Raw genomic sequence first — 19779 nt, 5'->3', positions numbered from 1 at the left:
AAAGAAAGCACTCCATAGCTCTTAACATGTGACAGGTTCTCAATGAAGCATCCCCCCAACATAAATCGAGCACCCCCTCTTCTGCGCTTGACTTGTAATGCATCTGCTGTGAACAAATAGATGCAAAAAGGGGAAGAGTTCAATGGCTACCAAAACATGCGTATTGCTGAAAACGCAGCAAAACAGCCCTGTAAACATGCATCTGATGCCTTCCAATGTTGAAATGAGCTCCTTGGTCCTAGCTAAAGTCATGGGAAGCTAAAAAATGGAGAGAAATGGCTGAAAATCAGAATTATCAGCCTCCAAAACTGCTCCAAAAAGTGAGTTACGAGTTCTCTTCTCCCAAACTTGGTAAATTGGCCAAAAAGTGCCACTTGGCACTCATACATGCAATTTCCCCGCATTGGGCTTCCTGCTTAAAAATCTCTCAAATGGTGCATCAATTGACTTTGCAACAGAGTAATAAAATGTTCCCCTTGTCATTCCGGAGGTAATGACGTGAACAAATTTCATGGTCCAAAATAACAGTTTCCTAATTTTTAGGAGATGCTTCTGTTGGTCTCCCATTGGTCTTCTGACCATCTATCCCCATTGGGACCGCATCCAAAAATGCTATGTGACCCAACTGTCGGGTACTTTCCTTTGGTGATCCCACCTTGACTTTATGCCTTTATTGAGTTCACTTCCCAACATCCACCAACTTGCTAAGTGCGACGGGGGGACCTACATGATCTTGAACTGAGCCTAGACATCCTTTAACTTTATTAGTTCCAGTGCTGACCAACTTCCCGTCTGCGGGTGAAACTACCGTTCACATTGGCCATACAATGTCTGACCATTTGCAACTTCAAAAAGAGGGTCTCAAAAATTAAACTAAAATCATTGGAAAGAAACCAACAACTAAGGTTAGCAGTTGCCACATCCTTGTGACATAGTTAACAATTGCCACGTCCTCGTAACAACTTTCAAGAAGTTCATGATGGTTTCTTCCACCAATTAGGTTTCTATCATGCCCAAAATGGTTTTTATTGGTGCCTACCATTATAGTGGTAGAAACAATGTCTTGTTTCATTACCATCTAGTACCCTCTCACTGGGTCCATGCTGCACAATTGCTTTTTCCCCATAGGTCTCCAAAGGAGCCCTATGATAAAGATATGGTAATTGGTGCAGCTTGGGACTAGTAGGACATAATTGAATGGCATTGAAACTTTTCAAGGATAGAGGATTTGGTGAATTAACTATCCTTAGTTTCATTGCCATCTGATACTTTCTCATTCGTGTTGTGTTTAATAATCATCATAATTTGCCCATAGTGACATGAACAATCAATCCCCAACTCAAAATTAAATCTCACAGGCTTAAGCCAATCCCCAACTATGTACCAAATGAGATACAACAAGACAACGCCAGGTTGTTTCTACAAATAAAAATTTAAGGCCTCTCCTTGGACATGATCGACATGAGAGAAGGTATGAAAGGCAAAGAGACCATGACACAGAGGATGAATAATATACAGAAGGGATTGTACCCATAGGGATGGTGACCAAAGGACTCACACAAAGCATGCTAATAGCATGCCATAAAAAGCAAGACCTAATCTTAGCCATCTCCTTGGCATTCAAAAATGGAAGGTGACAAGCATACATGGACTCAAGTGGTCATGTTTCCACATGGAACCAAACAAACCCTTGAATGCAACTAGCTCGAAACTAGAGGGAGCAATAGATTAGCTGTCAAAAAGCTAGAGTTGTGCGGGAGAATATGGTTTCCCAATGCTAGGACATTTAGGAAACTCATGATTGTTGATCATTCGAGTTATCTTCATTCAATGCAAGAGCAGATGAGGATTTTTAGGCAGTCACACATGATTGATGAAGAGGGAGCAAGATTAGAAAAATATGTTGTTGATGAGTGCTTGTGGGATGTACCACTTTGCGACAGAGGATCCTCATAATGCCCATACTTGAAGGTACAAAATTCCTCTCTACACACTACAATTCCAAGAAAAGATGACCCTCCTATACAAGAGGAGAAGTAAACATGACCCTTAAATACTGAAAGTTAGCATATTGTAGCCCTTCAACACTAGAGGAGAAAACCAAGTATCTACTGTTTATAATAATTGGATGAGGATGGTGTTGTTGGGTTATAGGCAAGTGGCCCGTGGCCGGTTATGGCCGGGCACCCGCCCACTTCTTATTCATTGATTATAATTATAATGACAATAAGGAGAGTGAGAAGTTAATTCTCACAAGCTCCACCAAAACAACTATGTGTCTCCTCTCATCTCCTTCCTGCACGGCTCATAGGATCGGATCCATCAAGTGGTATTAGAGTCAGGCCGTCAGCGTCCCCTCCTCGCACTACCCGCATGTGCAGCAAGCCCAAAGCGAGGGAATCTTGGAAGCCATGGAAATGAGAGGATAAAAATCTGCAGTCGAAGACAACCCAAACAAGCCTTTGAAGGCCTCTCGAACAGATAAGCCTTGAAGGCTTAATGCAAGCAATTGAGCGAGGGAAAGCAGCTGGAAGGCTTCAGCATCAAGTTGAAAGGAGCCGAGATCGGGCACTCGCAAGGCCTGGTAACGGGCAAGTAAGAGTGCTTGTGAGCAACGCAAGGCACTCAAGCTTGAGGCATCAGATACAAAAGGCAATTAAGAGAGAGTTGGGCAATAGACTTAAGAAGGGGGAGCAACCCAACCGGATTCGACAGACCTTGTGAGCGGGCAAGGTTCAGGAAATTGAGCATAGGCAAGGTTTTGGCAGCACGCATGCAGCGAGAAGCAAGGCCACCCACCTACCCACCCGCCCACCCCAGTCTTGGCTCGTCAGGCTCGTCAATTCTTTTGGAGTTTGTCAGAAACAATAATTTAAATAAAAATAAAAATTTGAGCCTTTGTGTGCAAGTCTCCGCTCCCACGGGGCCCTTGACCCCCGCCCCCGCCCCCCCCAAATGACTCTCTCATTCCCCGCTCACACACATACCCCGAGCTTGAGAGACAACCGAGAGAGAGAGTGACTGAGAGTGTGCTTGAGAAACTGAGAGATTGAGAGTTTGAGAGATATAGTAAGAAAGCTTGGAAGAAAGAGAGCGAACGAGTGAGAGCAAGCAAGAGAGCTTGAAAGAGAGCAAGCGAGCAAGTGAGAGAGAGCGAGTAGGATTTATGACTTTGATACCTCGTCTCGACATTGGAGACTCCCGTCCGACGGGCTGGAGGCGGCCTCGACATCGGCGATTAGAGCCGTTTCAACAGTGACTTCAGGTTTTGTGCTGATATTCGACTTAGTTTGACATCGTTTTTAGAGACACTCTTTACACGGGCAGATTTCTGATATCCGACCCCGACGCCAACGTTCCCACGGACGATTGTGCTTGCCACATGCATGGGTGAGGTGCCTCTACCATAGAGGAGTGACACCCTGTGTCGGCACCGAGTGCACCGAGCACGCTCTACGATACTTTTTGGACTCCGAGCACCTTTGACGACTATTCGACCAACACATTTTTGTCCGGCGGTGAAAATCCGCACATATCGACAACGATACGTAGGTTATAGGGGGCTTTGAGCCCGTTTACACACAGATTCTATAGGTTTCCAGACACTTACAAACACCGTTTTTCAGGCGATTTTGGCAATCATTTCGACAACAATTTCTCTACGGATAGATGCGTTGACAGATGCATGTTTGTTTTAGCACACCAAAGTGCTATTGAGCTCTTTTGAGAGAAGATATCCCCACAGGCCCGCAGGGATCACTTTTACTGCATGCAACAGTTCTTGGCACCCGTTTGAGCGCGGTCACTTACGTATGTTGAGTTGCGGACACTGTCCATTTTACTATATGTGGAGCCATGTTTTGGCTATTTTGGTAGATTTTCCATCCGTTTCTGAGATTCGGAACGGAAGAGCCCTTTCTAAGACTGTGGCTAGTCATTTTGTGTCTGCATAGCCTTTGGAGGGTCAATGGCATGAGGTTTTCTTTTAGATGAGGTATTCTCAAATGGTGAGATACCTTCGATGATACAGGTAGCTAGAGTTTCCCTCTTACGGTACCCTCACCATAGGATATGTATCTAGGATTTTTGTCCTTTTGATGCCGAGTTGGAGATCACAAAGTAGTGGTTTTGAGCAATTGATGGCCAGTGGTTCTTTTGAGCAGTTTATATATTTTTAAAGTTGAGTTTTGACTCCTCATACAAAGGAGACTCTGTCGGATTTTTCCCTCGAATCCAGCACTTCTAGTTATTCTTACACAGTGATTTTACTACTTTTGGTTTGAGTTTTCGCTCCTATTCTAGGAAAAACTCTGCTGAAATTATCCGAGGCAATTCACCATAAAGTTTTTGGCCATATTCTCTTGAGTCATGGCTATGAGTAGTGCTTCCAAAAGAGAAGACTACTATATCAAAAAGTTTGATGGCTCAAACTTTGTCATTTGGCGGCAGGTATGCAAGATGTTTTGATCAACAAAGGCTTGATAGCACCCTTGTGTGCAAGAAGGGAGAATGCCTACACTAATGATGAGTGGGATGACTTGAATGAGCATGCTAGGGCGACCATTCACCTACACCTTGGTGAATCCATTTACTTTACCATAATGGAAAAGACCAATGCCAAAGATTTGTGGGATGCTCTACGTCAAGCTTGGGATGGCAACAACACCTCGAATAAGGTTTTCTTGATGATTAAATTGATGCGCATGAATATGAAAGAGGGCACTAATATTAGTTCTCACTTGAACGAGTTCAACAACTTGTATTCACAACTTACTTCAAAAAGGCCTCAATTTCGATGATGAAATGAAGGCCATTTTTTTGCTATGTTCGCTACCATTGTCATGGATACCTTCAACACAACCATAAGCAGTTATGCGCCTAATGGCAAGCTAGTTTTCAGCGATGTTGCAAGTGTGTTTCTCACTGAGGAGATTCAATGCCAATCTCTTGATGCGAGTGGGCATGGTGATGCATATGTGGCTAGTGAAAATCGTGACAAGCAAAGGCAGCGTGGTCGTAGCCGCGGTCGTTCTCAGGATTGCAGACAAGGTCGTGGCAAAGACATGCAAAATGTTGAGTGTTACTACTATCATAAAAAGGGACACTTGAAGAAAGATTGCCGCACAATGCAGCGTGATAAGGGCAAAGAGAAAGTGAAGTCTGACACACCTAAAAGCATTGTGAAAATTGAAGAGCTTAATATGGTTGAGTCTCCAGCCATTGAAAAATTTTTTGAAGTGTCAAATGATGTGTAGATTTTCACATCGATTTGAGTCTTGATGCATTGTTAGCTTATGATGAGTGTTATCTGTAGAATTGGATTGTGGACTCAGGTGCTAGCTTTCATGTGACTCCTTACAAGGAGTGGTTTTCTACATACACTTCCATGCATGGCACGATGAAGCTAGGAAATTCTTATGAGCTTGATATATGTGGTGTGGGCAGCATCATATTTTCTATGCGTAATGGCACCGAGTTTATGTTGCACAATGTCAAACATGTACCAAAATTGACAAAGAGTTTAATGTCAGTTGGATAGGTAGATGATTTGGGTTACATTACCATATTTTCTCATGGTTCTTGGACAAGAAGGGAAATCTGGTCATGCTTAAATGTCAGAATTCTGGCTCATTGTACTCACTTTATGTCTCTTCCGTGAAAGAGAATTCTATTTGTGTAGCCAAGCTGCCATCTACAGAGTCGTGGCATAGCCGGTTAGGACATATGAGTCAAGAGGGAATGAAAGTCTTACAGCATTCTGGTTATATCCTTGTGTTAAGTTACTCTACCTTTGCTTTATATGAGCATTGTATCTATGGCAAACACACTAGGTTGACATCAACGCCTTTGGACAAGGAGTTAGGGAGTCCTCTAGATCTCGTTCATGTGCATTTCTTCTCTATCGAACATCGAACATCGTCGACCCAACAAAATCTTTTCTTCTCTATCGAACATCGTCGACCCAACAAAATCTTTTGTTTTGAAGACTCATGCTAACAATAAGACCATTGGTGTAGTACTACTCAAGATGGTAGATTGGTTGCCTTGAAATTAAGAAATTAAATAGTGCTCAACAAAATTACTCTGCGTAGGAGTGCAAGTTATATGCCATTATACATGCCTTCAGAGATGAAGGCATTATTTATCTGGTATAGAGTTTGACATTGTGTTGGACCATGAGACTATTAATGGTTTACCAATCTAACAAATTTGAAGGGTCAAAAGGCAAGAGAGATAGAGCACTCATTCCCATTACCTTGTGCTCAATTAACTATTCTCCTTACATTTGACTACATCCGTGCTCATCAACGACAATACTATACGTTCTCTCTCTCTCTCTCTCTCTCTTCTATGTTGTGCATCTTAAGGCCGTTGAAGGAAGCTTTATTGGGAGAGCTGAAGACCTTGATGACTGTTCATACCTATTAAGTTAGTGAAACTACTGAACAACTTCGATTTAAACAATGGTCTATGGATTTCCATTACCATTACCATCAAACGATGGGTTCTCATGCAGACAAGGAAGAGAAAGCCACAATGAATGAGTTTGTGAATGATTACAAAGGTAGGGTTAAAGACTTTTGCTCATCACAAATGGGAAAAACAGTCAAAGGAGGTGCTGATTGAACATGCATACATGCACTCTAAGCTATGTATGCAAGCAACACTGATAGGGAGTTCCAGCTCACAGGCTCAACCATGGGTGCACTGCTATCCGCAACAACAGGCTCAACCTTTGGCCCCACTCCTATCCACAATAGGCTCAACCATGGGTGCACTGCTCACTTGTTGACGCCTCCATCTCAAAAACACTGTAAGGTCCGTTATATGCATCCAATTCTCCATACCTATGTATTTTCTTTGTCCATCACATAAAGCCTATGGGGCACGACACGATTTCTATTTCTTATAACTTTTAGAGAGACCACAAGGCCAACTCTCCACCATACTTTTGAATGGAACCTCTGCATGATGTGTTTTGTATGGAACCTCTGCATGACGTGCACTATATCATTAACATTTTCACTCATTCACAATTAATTGAAAGAAAAAATGGTTTAACTATTCACATTGGTTTTATGTAGCTTGCACACACTGTTCTCAGGCTTGGACAATTGGACGACACTCGTACACGATTATCAGGTCGGTAGTGCAATCTAATTTTTATAGTCTGTAGATGCTTTTTGTATTTTTTGAATTTGTCAATGCTTCCTTAAGTTTAGTTTAGCTACATGTTTTCCTCACTAGTACATGCTTAATCTCGACCATCATATCCATATATCAAATATATACACACTTCTTTTCTCAGAGTTGGGTAATTCAACTTATGTATTACAGTACTCAATACACTCTATACATATTTACTTTAATCCTAGGTGGTTGATGGCAACCAACATATATCCTTACTTGGCAATCCATTTTATATATTGCATCCCAACGTTCTCTATGTAACCATTCTTTAGCACGAGGACAACCCTTTATCCCACGTTTTCCTCCTCAAATATATTTTCCATCTGCTTCTGTGATCAACAACCATGACAATATGTAACTCTCTCTCTCTCTCTCTCTCTCTCTCTCTCTCTCTCTCTCTCTCCCCCACGAGAAATAAGAAAAAGTTGACTACCCCGATCTAGAGACTAAATGGCCGATATTACGAAGCTGAATAGCAACTACCAAAGTAGGTTAAGAAGTAGAGTTTAAGTAGAATGATTAAGGTGCAACTGCTCGATTCCATTACCCCTTTTAGTACCCCTTTGTTGTATAGTTAGCCCTATGGGACACAATTTACTTTGTTCCAATGGTCATCAAGTCCAAGCTGAGCTATTGTTGTTGTCTATCAATTGGTTTTACTCATCCACTCATGTTCCACAACAAAAGCCGATGTGATAGTAATCATAACCAACTAAGCAAGTAACCAACTTTTCTCCAAAATCTATTAGATTAGGTACGACTCGTTGCTCAAACAATGAAATTGAACCCGTAGACAGCTATAGAGGTAACCAATCATCATATATGCAAATTCTTTTTTTAAAAGTTTGCCAACGCACTTTGTACTTGTTTACTTCAATGCTAGATGCTTGATGTCAATCTATGTGTGTTCTATTATGTTTTATAGATGTTCTACCAACGCCCACCAAGCAAGACTAGTTGAGCCTCAAAGGGATTGCTCTTTTGCCGAAACACACTTACACTCTTTGGTCTAGAGCATCAGAACTAAATCAAACACACCTCAAGACTACTTGAGCCACATGTTCAACCAGAAAAGATTTTGGACATCACAATCTACAAACAAAAAATCATATTCGCTAGCAAGTTCTCCTCGAGTGGAAAAGATAGACTTGAGGAAGAAGCCACTTGGGAAAACATTAGTGCACTTAAAGAAAATATTTCCTACTTTTGTTTTCAAAGTCGTTGAGGATGAAAACTCTTCTCCAAGAGGGAGCAATCTCAAGAAAATGGTCACGGCCATATGGGCAACATGCACATGGGCTCTCCTAAGCCAAGACCTATAAGTAGAGGGAGGGGCCTTCGCTTAGGGAGAGCCATGCGTTAGTATTCATCACCTTACAAGGCCTTGGGCCTTTCAGAGAAGAAGAAGAGAGCTTTTAATCTTGAACTCAACACTTGATAAGAGTAAATGAGTGAGTATGTGTGTGTGTGTGTGTGTGTGTGTGTGTGTGTGTGTGAGAGAGAGAGAGAGAGAGAGAGAGAGAGAGAGAGAGAGAGAGAGAGCGATTCGCAACGGTTACAAAAACCACCCTAAAAAAAATTTCGACACACCAGAGGGCCCACAAGGGGAGATGCTTATCCGTTCCAAATATTAGCCATGTTACATGATCGGGCAAGGGCCGCGTACCATCAGGCAAGAGCCACGTGTACATGGCCACCTAATTGATGCACCACATGCTGGGACGACAGAGAGAGCTTGTAGCAACCAACTAAGAACCTCCTCCTCGAGTGAACTACCCCAAGAGGAGGATGCACTCGAGTCTCCAAGGGCAAGAGCCTTAGCAACATGTCCCTCTAGAGTGTGACCCAATGAGGGATTTAAACCCACAACCCGTAGGTTAAGAGGCCAAAGCCTTACCGTTAGACCAACTCTTTGGGGACAAAACCACCTTATTTTATTTCTACCAACCAAGATTTGAGAATACAAGTGTCAAAGCTCATGTAAAACCTTCCCATTATGCAACACCTGGCAAAAACTAGAGAAACCCTAAAAAGATCCAGTTAAGAGACAATAAGTATAGTCTATGTAATTACTATAAACTTCATGTTTAGGGTAATACTATACACTTTCTATTTCTCTAGCACACATTGCACATGTTTTCTTTGAATTTTATTCCTATTTATGCACTTACCTAAAAACTACCTTTAAATTGGCAGCTAAATTTTTCATTTATTCAAGATTTTTTTTCAGTAAAATTTATTTTTCCTTCTTCAAAAAGTAAAAAAATTGGGACCTTTGATTTGTTATCCTTATGGACCAATTGAAAAAACCTGCATGTCCAATGCCACCCGCTCAGAGGAGCTCACCGTTGTGGCTAAAAGGGATTCCTTGAGAAAAAATGAAGCCCCTTTTTAGACCCATGCCAAAGCGGGCAACCCCCCTCCGCCCCCCCCCCCCCCCCCCCCGCCCTCGACATCCCGTGTCTGCACACTTTTGTAGCATGAAACACGGCCAAGCATTGATCTTGTGACCTATCTCTAAGGATGCTCATAATCTAGCCACTAGGCCAAGCTCGATAACATTTGGAATAGCACAATTGCATTTGTCTATACACAACAAGTTTTCAATCATTATGTATAACGGGACCTTCCCTTCAGTGGATGGGCACAAGCGAGCATGAGCCGAAGAAAGATGCTTGGACTCATCCTGCTGGCATCCATATGTAAACTTGTGGAGAATTTCAAATAGTTTTGTTTAGCCCTAGGACAATGGGGGGATGTGTACGATTGTAGATTCCTTTTAGCTTTCTAAAACAAGCCATGCCGGCCAGTGATCATGATTCAACTTGTATTTTCCGGAGCCCCTAGTGCTCTTCCTCCAAAAAATACCTAGTGTATATAGCCCCTAGTGTTTCTTCTTCCAAATAATACCAAAGGTCGAAATCGAATATTGGCCGGTGAGAAATTGCAATGAATAGATAGATGCCAAGGCAAGATTCAATAAGCTAATTGCAAAAGATTCTTTGCTGACCACTTTGCACTTCAAGTTCGAGGGGGATCAAAACATTCATGGATTATTGGCTTTTGAATCATGGATTATGGATTATGGATATTAGATGAAGTGACCACCATTTCTTTAGCGGGTAGCCAAAAAACAAGCATATTTAGAGCGAAGGCGGCAGAGCTGGCCAGCAAGACAGAAAGTAATACTTCCTTTCAGTAATTTTGTCTCCTACAACAAGAGCCCACACCTCTTCCTCTTCTGTACAAATGGTAGAAAGAGCTCTATCAGGAAATCTGGCCTAGCTATCCTTCTTGCCTGGAGGAGAAAACGAAACTCAGTAAAGCCTTAGCCTCGAAGAAATCACTTGCCGACAGATGGGACATACTGATAGGTCATCTCCACAATCTTGACAAGTCTGCATTCAAAATCCAAATTGAATTTACAGCAATCCATCTGCATTACTCTATAGATACTCTCAGAGCATTCCAAAATGACAGGCAGCAGACCTGATGGCCGCACGTAAAAGCCATATTCCTGGGGTTGACCCAACATACAGGGCAAACCTGCAGATGCAAAGAAAAAAAAATTACGTTTGCAGTATAGTTTGGCAAAATAATGGATTGGTGGATACAACTCAGCAACCTGAGAAGCTCCATTACTCTGCGAGGATGGTGACGACTGCCCCACACTGCTTCTTGGTCTGTGGCTTTGAGGACTGCCTCCACCATAGCTTCTGTGTGCTACATCAATGGGTGGTGGTAACGGGCTGAGTGTAGGTACTCTCTCTGTTCGACGGCTAAGCACAACCAGGCAATAACATTAGGTAGCACATCGTTGTGTTACAATGTGTGGGAATACTGTACCAATCACTATACAAAGAGGTAAAATTACTTCAAAAGGTTGAAATTCACGGCAGCTTTGAACTGGCTTGGAATCTCCATTAGTGCTGCCAAAGCAAAAGCTGCTTCTTTCTGCTGAGTAGCTATGTTCTTAGCCATGATTTCTGTGAAGTTGACAAACTGCAATTTGCAAAAAACATGCATAATGAAGTTTCAGCCATTAAGATCCAAACTTTGCAACAATCGTTCTATGCATTCACCTGAAAATTATCAAATATACGCTCAGGAATATTGTCATCGAATTGCTGCATCATGTCCCAAGGTCCATCTCCAACCCCCACAAGCACAATAGACAGGGGATACTCACTGCAAAGGGCAGATTTAGAGCAACTGTAACACATCGTCATTAACAGCGGACCGGTTTCGGTTTCGTTCCCAAAAAGTTTTAAGGCGGTCAAAACACCTCAAGGTGAATAGCACAGGTTTAAAATATATTCACCCCAAAGCTAAAACCCACTTTAAAAGTTCTTTGATTATCTACCGCAAGCCCAAAAGATTGCTAATGATGATCACCGCCAGCCTATTACCCTGTCCCCGAAACCCCAAATTGTGGTGGTGGTCCTCCAGCTGTCGACAATGGTTGCATCAATAGTCACCACTTCGAGAGCTTGATGTTGCTCTCACCTCTGCTCTCTCTCTCTCTCTCTCAAGCGAGGGAGTGAACGTCTCAGTGCAGGACTGACCACCTGTGTCCATCTGCTGCAATCGGCGATGTAAATCTCAAAAGTTGCAGCTGCAAGCACAAAAGGCTGCCATGGCAGCACCGATGATCCATTCACAAGGTCTCCCACACCTGTCAGAAACTGATGACGTGGCAGCCTTTGCTGACGCCGACAAAGCAATACGGAACTCCGCTTTTCATGCTGACATTGCTGATGTGGCAGCAGTATGGAATTCCGCGATTCGCGTTGAATAGCTGATGTGGCAGCAATACGGATTTCCGCAATCTTTGCTGTTGCTTTTATTGACAGATTTTTGACTAGTTGCTTTTGGGACCCTATTGCTTTGGAGTTTAATGCTTTTGGGGCTCTGCTTTTAGCAACCTTGTAATCTTTATAAGTGACTCAAGGGGGCTCACTTCTTAGAGCATCTGGACGCAGAGTCTGAGAGCAAGCACCCGCGAGAAGTTGTACTTTGCTCACAGATTAATATAAGAGAAATACCGAAAGGGGCGCCAATCTTTGGGGCCAATCTCTCTTGGCACGGAAATACGCCGGGCCGTGTCGACTCTCTCTTAATTTGTGAATTGTTTTTAAGGAATCTCTGCTGTGTCGCGACAGAATCTAGACTTGGGGTGTCCAAGTTTGTTACAGTGGTATCGAGCACCACCGATTTCTCTTCTACCGGGAAATCCGACCCCTTTTCTCGCGACACCTATGGATTCCGAAAAGAATCAATCGACCTCTTCTGCAACCGCCGAGGCTGGAGGAGGCAATATCGCAAATTCAAGCAACTTAGCAGAAGATGAGTACGGGCCACCTCAGCCTACACAATATGAACTTTTGGAGATGCAACGTTGACAACACGTTGACGAGTGCACAAAGCAGATGCTTCAATTTGCTAAAGATCCTCAGTTTGCAAAATTTTTGACCCAGCCACCGAACCACCAATCAAACCGGCAATCAAGAAACCTCCTACTCCGAGGATGTTTACTGAAGAAGAACTTCAAGAGGTGGTTCAAACCCATATCAGTCAGCTTTTGGACACGAAGAAACAATCGAAGAAGCAATTGAAGAAGCGCAAGAAGGGGACTGACTAACCCAGTTACTTGGGCCGTCGATCTTCTTTTGCATCTGCAAGAAGTAGAAGAAGCGTGTGCATTTTGAAGGACTACCTAGTTCTTCTTCCTCTTCTTCTGACAGTTCTTCTAGCTCTTCCGACTGGAGTAAGGAGGACAGAGAGGGTAAGAAGCAAAACAAAAAGCAAAGCTTTGGAAAGAACAAGAAAAAGGCAAATAAGATCAGATTCCCTGATAGTTCTACGGAGGAGTCATCCCCTGACAGTTCGGACTCCGACGACCACATGTTTTATGCGAAGAAGAAGCACTTTCCTAGAGCCAACCAATACGATTCCCTCGAAGATAAGAGCAAGAAGACAAAGAAATTTAAAGAGGGTGGACAATCAATAAAATTTGAATCTTTTTCTGGATTCCGAGATGCTCCGAGGGCTTTGGCCTTCATTCAGTAGTTCGACATAGTCTTCTTTGGAGGGCATTACTCAGAGCACACCAAGATCAAGAGGGCTGTATCCTTTTTTGAAGGAAATGCTTGAACATAGTGGTCCACTCTTCTTTTGAGGAAAGAAGCCCCAGTCAAGTGGTTGAAGTTCAAACGGCTCTTTATTTCTTCTTGGTTGACTCGGGAGTACGAACGAGACGTAAGAACCGCTTGGAACCATCTTGGGATGAACAAGGGTGATTCTTTGGACGCATATTGCGAGAGGTTTTGGGATTCTTTTCTATTGACCTCTTCGTCTAAGAGTCACCTTTAAAGAACAGAGTGAGCGGTTTTGTTGCGGACTCCCTACAAAGATCCGAGATTACTGCCTTGAACAAAAGTTTGAGTCTATACAACAACTAATGGGACATGCGAAACGGGGATTCTCGATACATTCAGGGAATTTGACTTACCCCACTGATGAAATTTTCACTCAAAGGACCACAATAGAAAAAAGAATAATCCCCAAGAAAAGAAAGATACACAACCCCGATTCGTAGAGAGAGGGATAACTATCTCAAAGAGAGGTAGTGTTTTGGTTGCTGGAAACAAGGGCACATCTCTGCAAAGTGCCCCAAAAAGGCACAACGAGGACAGATTGAAGACATGACAGAGAGTTCTAGGCAGCGGAAGAACGTGGCAGAAAAGGCAAGATGAAAGCAAGACTAGTATCGGATTGGATGGGAACCGACCAAGCCAGATGGATGAAAATACAGAACTTTGCCGCGCCTGGGGCAAAGTGAAAGATCAGGAAGCCCTTATCTTTTTTGATGGAGGAGCCAAGGCCAACTTCATTTCACCTGAATTGGCGGCACGGCTCGAGATTACGCCCGACAGGATGGGGCCATCGGTAGAGGCAGTTCTAGCGGCACCCGAACGGGATGTAGCCATTACGCCTGTCATTGGCAAACTTCGTTTGCATTGTTAGGGGTATTTAGGGCACGAGGACTTTTACATCATGCCTTTGGAAGGGTATGACGTCCTCCTAGGAATCCCTTGGTGCCATAAGAGCAACGCTGTGGTCGAGTATCGGGCCAAGAAAGCGACTTTGACAAATGATAAGGGCAGAAAAATTGTACTAGAGCTAAAATTGAAGGGCGAGTCCATCCCTATTGTATTGGCTTCGGCCATTTCAAGATTAATGAAATCCAATCTTTTTGTTTACTCGATCTATTTGAAAGAATTAAATGATGAACATCGAACAAACATGTCTGAACTAGACAAAGAACGACAATATTTTTTGCACACACATGCTGACCGTTCCTCAAAAGGTCTGCCAGGCGAGTTACCCCCATCTCATCCTGAGGACCATACGATTGATCTGATTCCTGGAAGCACACCACCGAACCGACCACCTTACCGTGTTAGTCGAGCCCAGACTGAAGAAATCATGAACCAAGTGAAAGACGACCTTGAAAAGGGTCTCATCCAGCCAAGTACTTCACCCTAATGTTCTCCGGTTTTAATGGTACTAAAGAAAGACGGATCTTGGAGGATGTGCATTGACTATAGAGCTCTCAATAAAATCACTAACAGATTTCCGATTCCAAGGATCGATTCAGGGATCCTCTTGTTTCAACAAGACTGATTTGAAAAGCGAATATCATCGTATCAAAATCGCTCCGGGAGATGTCTACAAGACAACAACCTTTCAGACAAGCTTTGGTTTATACGAATTTTGGGTGATGGCTTTTGGACTTACCAATGCTCCAGCGACTTTCAACCGAATGATGGATAGGATTTTACGAGAGCATCGATCTTTTGTCGGCACTTTTATAGTTTTTTGCAAGGATGAAGCAGACCATCGACACCATGTGGTCATCACTCTACCTTGTTCTCGGGGGGGGGGGGGGGGGGGGGGTTTGGGGATCATAGACCCTTCACAGCACAACAGAGCCCGTCTTCGGAAGTTTGTTGTCAAAGGACTGCTTCCAAGGGAGGAGCCCTGGAAGGAGTTTTTGCTTCAACGGCTTGGAGCTAGAGTGCCTCATGCAAGAGGCCCTTGGAGACCTTCATTAGATGGATTTTCACAGAGATGCGCAGAGTTGGCCTGAGCAAGAGACTGGAGGATCGTTTTGCTGTGAGCCTGCTTCGCTCTTGGGAGCGGCTGCGGAGAGGCCTGGAGCAGCATCAGCCCACTTGAACGGAGGAGCGCCTGAGACAACCCCTTGTTTGGAACCCCATGGTCAACACTTAGAGAGGCCACTTGGTTGATAGTAGGCCTCATGTTTCTTGGGGTCCCATGGCAGAGGGTCCAGCACACACTTTAGGTGACGTGCTACAGTTCTCAGGTTTGTCAGATGAGCTTCAGAGCATTCTGCTACAGGGCATGAGAGGGGTGCTAAGCATGTGTCGGGACATCACAGAGGCAGTACCAGCTGAGTGGCTTACACCTCTTGAGTCAGCAGCGCCAAGATGGATGGGGCCCTTCACACGACTGGAGGTCCTCATCGCAATTTGGGCTTGCTCAGAGACTATACCCTCCATGTTTTTCGAGCTACAGGGCAAGGGTCGTTTACACAGAGTCTCAGCAGAGGCCCCACAGGTTGCAGAGTGTTATTTTCAGAGGATCTGAGTCGTGGGCATCTGTGGGAGGACTTGTGTCATAGATCCTGACCAGCAGCTCTTGAGACAGGCCACTGGAGGCTGTGAGCTTGGGAGAGCTATCCACTAGCATGAGTGCAGTGGGATCTTGGAGAGTGGTTTTGGAGGGACCCTGTCGCCTCAGTCGACCATCCAGGGTCCCTTTCTTTTAGCATACTGTTTGGCTGGGACGTGACATATTGGCAGCACGGAGAGAGGCTCGTCCTGTTGCAGCACCTCATTGGCAGGAGGAGGGTCTCACAGCTGAGTTCTTGACAACTTTTTGTGCGGGGTTGTGGGACGCCAGACAACCGCAGCGAGTCACGTTGTTCCAGTGACTGGTTGCACATAGAGCTACAGCAGTGGGGAGCTGGCTTGTACATAGTGGCTTCTCGGCAGCATGTGCAGCTTGTGACCATCCTTTGGAGAGTCAGCGTCATTGTCTTTGGGACTGTGCCCTATGGCACAACAAGTTTGGCCCTATGGCCCTATGGATTCGGGTGCTTTGGCTGATGCTAGCTCTCTCCATAGCACGACAGTACACTTGGGGGCAGCTACTTGGTCCACTCTCATGGGCCCTGCACTACAGTTTGAGCTATCCTCCACCAACAAGATATAGTGATACAGGGGGGTCGACCTACACTCGAGCCTGCTACAGAGCTTACTCCACAGGAGTGGTGCAGTAAGAGAGAGGTGTGTTGGGAGCTCGTCTGTGGCCTGACACTGGTTCATCTGGCGGGCCCGTTGCTTGCGCCTCTTTGAGGCTCGCCTTGTGCCACCAATGGAGCCTATTCGAGATTTTTGGCTGGAGCTGATCCATACTCTCAAGGGAAAATTCGAGAGACTTCAGAGCAGCTCCGATCACATGCGGGAGCGTAGAGAGGCGTTCCTTCGACTTTGGCGCCCTGGGCCATGGTCCAGGGTGTGCTCAGATGACACTACCGTCCACCTATGTGGCTTTTCCCTCCTCCCATCTCCTGATTTAGCCCTCATTGTATATATACTGTTTTTTCATTGGGAGAGTCTCCCTGTATGATTGTTGTAGCCCTCTCTAGTAGAGGTGATTGTAGCCCTATGGGCAGTTTCATTAACTAATAGAAGGATCTTTTTCTCGGGGGAAAAAAAACATCGACACCATCTTCCACAGGTCTTTTAGGCATTGCGTGATCACAGATTAGTTATCAATGCCAACAAGAGCGAGTTTTTCTTGCCGGAGATACACTTTCTGGGACACATTATCTCAGCAGTACAGATGGACCCGACCAAGATTGAGACTATCCGCGATTGGCCAGACTTGAAGAATGTTCATGAAGCTAGAAGCTTTTTGGGCTTGTGTTCTTACTATCGGTGAATCATTTGGAAGTTTGCAGAGGTAGCTTCCCCTTTGCACTTGTTGACTCAGAAAGGAGTCCCTTTCTCCTGGGGACCGACATAGGTGACTGCCTTTGAGACACTTAAAGAAAAACTGACTACTGGACCAGTGTTGGCTTTGCCATACTTGCAAAAGCCATTTGAAGTTTATTGTGATGCTTGTGGTCGTAGTCTGGGAGCGGTCTGGATGCAAGAAGGCCATATGATTGCTTATGAAAGTAGAATGTTTTCGAGGCCAAAATTGGTAGCACAGATTTATGAGAAAGAGCTATTGGCAGTGATCCATGCTCTTACTCAGTGGCGACATTACCTACTCAGAGCCGACTTCGCGGTCTTACTGATCATTAGTGATCACACTTTATGCTACTTGTAATAGAAGCAGCTTTTGAAAAAGTAGATGCGCTGGGCTAATATCTTGTCACAGTTTCACTTCCAGATTGTCCACGTTTAGGGAGGACAGAAAAACTTAGTGGCAGATGCTTTGTCTCGGAAGCCCCTCGTCTTGGCTATTTCTGTGATCCATTATAGAAGCTTCTAGGATATGGTTGACCAATACGCCACCGATCCAGATTTTTTCGATGTTTTCACTCGAGAGATAGTACCATTGTCCACCTTTTACGGGTCACCGCGGTATTGACGCCACCTTCAAAGGTGTTGAGCATTATTTCTTTTGGCCGAGATTCAATAAGGCTGTGGACGACTTTGTTTGCAATTGTTTAGTATGCCAGAAGGTCAAGTTTGATAGGCATAAGGCACAAGGATTACTACAGCCTTTACCCATTCCCACCCGCCCTTAGGAAAGTATTGCGATGGATTTCATCTTTGATCTCCCGAAGACACAAAGTGGGCACGATGGCATTTGGACTGTCATTGATAGATTCAGCAAACAAGCTCTATCACAAATTGCTGACGTGTCAAGCCACTGGAATGGAGCTAACCTGCAAATCCCAACCGAGAAGCCAAAACCCTAAGAAGAAGCAGCACAAGAAGAAGAAGAAGTTTTACACACTTACAAAGTCTTGACGAGTGGCCTATTTTTGAAGAAGAGTTCCCACCAACTTACGAGACCCCGTTCGACCCAAGTGACATAAAAGCATTAAAAATAAAGTAGAACACACTCAAAAGACTTTGCACATCAAAATATGATGACGTGGTACCTGTTAGTTTTTCATATTTGATGCTTTTAGACTTTGGGCCTTTAAATATGAGCCTTGGGGGCCTTCTCTGGCACTCTTCAACGTGCAGATTGCAGAGGAGGTGCTCCCCGGCTGTTGTGCTTTGCGAATCAACAGTAATATAACGAAATACCGAAAGGGGCGCCAAGGTTTGGGGCCAATACTCTCTGGGTTGGAATTCCGCCACTCTGTGTCGCGTGTCGTTTCTCTCTCTTAGTTTAGATGTTATTGGAGTGCTAAAAGTTTGTTCAATCTGTTCTTTTCTATTGGCACGTGGTGTCATAATAATCAATATCTAATTCTCCTAAATGATTTTCTCATGTTAAACTGACCATTTAATATGGGGAAGTGCCAGGGGAGAAAAAGCTAGAATATTGGTTAAGCTAGCAGACCGCCCATGGTAGGGATCCAAAGGAGGGAAAATAGGGATCCAAAGGGGGGGCCATCTACAAAAGAGCTATGTGCAACAATGGGCTCAAAAGACCCTAAGGTTCAGCCCATTAAGACTTCCAAAATGCTAAGGTTCCAAAATTCAAAGGTTGTGTCCAAAGGTCAAACATTAGGGGAATTGGATGCTTTGTGTGTGTCCCAAAAAGTCTTTGTCAAGCCCTACATAGGAGGGGGCGAGCCCAAGAAGTAGGGGATGAGAGAAAATACACACACACAAGCTCCCTTTGTACACAAGGGGAAAGAGGGACACATGTCAGCTCCCTAAGCCAGATGCCCACAAGGTGTACTCAAATCCTATTGGATGACCATGGAGGTGGACCAATGAGAATTAGGCTAGAGTAAATCTAGTTTAATAATTTAAAAACACTTAATAAAAGAACCAATAAGAATTAAGCTCTTTAGAAGACTATTGGATAGTCTCCCAAGGGGTCCAATGAGCATTCGGCAGCCCAATGGCTTGCCTGATTCCTGTTGGCCAGGAGGCAAAGGGGTCCAATGAGAGTTTAGTTGCATCTATTAATTACCTAAAGCTCTCACAAAAGGGGAAAGGGGGACACATGTTAGAAGGCTATCACTTATGCTGCTTAATTTCCATTGGTTGAGGCTGGGGAGGTCCAATAGGGCTGTAGCATGAGTAATTAGCAAGGGAGGTTGACCAAGTGAGAGAGGGGGCTGATTTTTGCAAGGCATTATCACACACACACTCACACAATCTCATGTGTGAAGCAAAGAAGACTCTCTCTCCTTCTCAAGCTTTAATGGAAAGCTTACCACCTACTTCAAGCTTGTGAGAAGGGAGGCCTACACAAACAACTCTTGGCTTTGTGATGCAAATCCAACCAAGAGCCAAGCTTCAATGCATGCTCATCTCCTCTACCATGCTAATTACTATGCTAAGCTATGCTAATATG

At 44.2% G+C, this 19779-nt stretch overlaps 1 protein-coding gene across 3 annotated transcripts in view; it reads right to left on the bottom strand.

Annotated features, from left to right (window-relative positions):
• Window positions 1-10147: 10147 nt before the first annotated feature.
• LOC147433567 (E3 ubiquitin-protein ligase RGLG3-like) overlaps window positions 10148-19779 on the bottom strand; it is a 252302-nt gene continuing 242670 nt past the window's right edge. For all 3 annotated transcript variants that reach the window (XM_086490240.1, XM_086490241.1, XM_086490239.1), the window contains 5 exons: window positions 11274-11379; window positions 11066-11193; window positions 10817-10970; window positions 10681-10737; window positions 10148-10589 (listed from right to left, as the gene is read on the bottom strand). In XM_086490240.1, coding sequence (XP_086346366.1) covers window positions 10509-10589; window positions 10681-10737; window positions 10817-10970; window positions 11066-11193; window positions 11274-11379 — 526 coding nt within the window. In that variant the 3' untranslated portion in view covers window positions 10148-10508. The remainder of the gene's footprint in view (window positions 10590-10680; window positions 10738-10816; window positions 10971-11065; window positions 11194-11273; window positions 11380-19779) is intronic.

The sequence above is a fragment of the Adiantum capillus-veneris genome, chromosome 19 (genome assembly GCF_014529385.1).
Source record: "Adiantum capillus-veneris isolate H3 chromosome 19, ASM1452938v2, whole genome shotgun sequence".
Lineage (NCBI taxonomy): Eukaryota > Viridiplantae > Streptophyta > Polypodiopsida > Polypodiales > Pteridaceae > Adiantum > Adiantum capillus-veneris.
The sequence above is the reverse complement of the archived record's forward strand: the minus strand, read 5'-3'. Positions and strand labels throughout refer to the sequence as shown.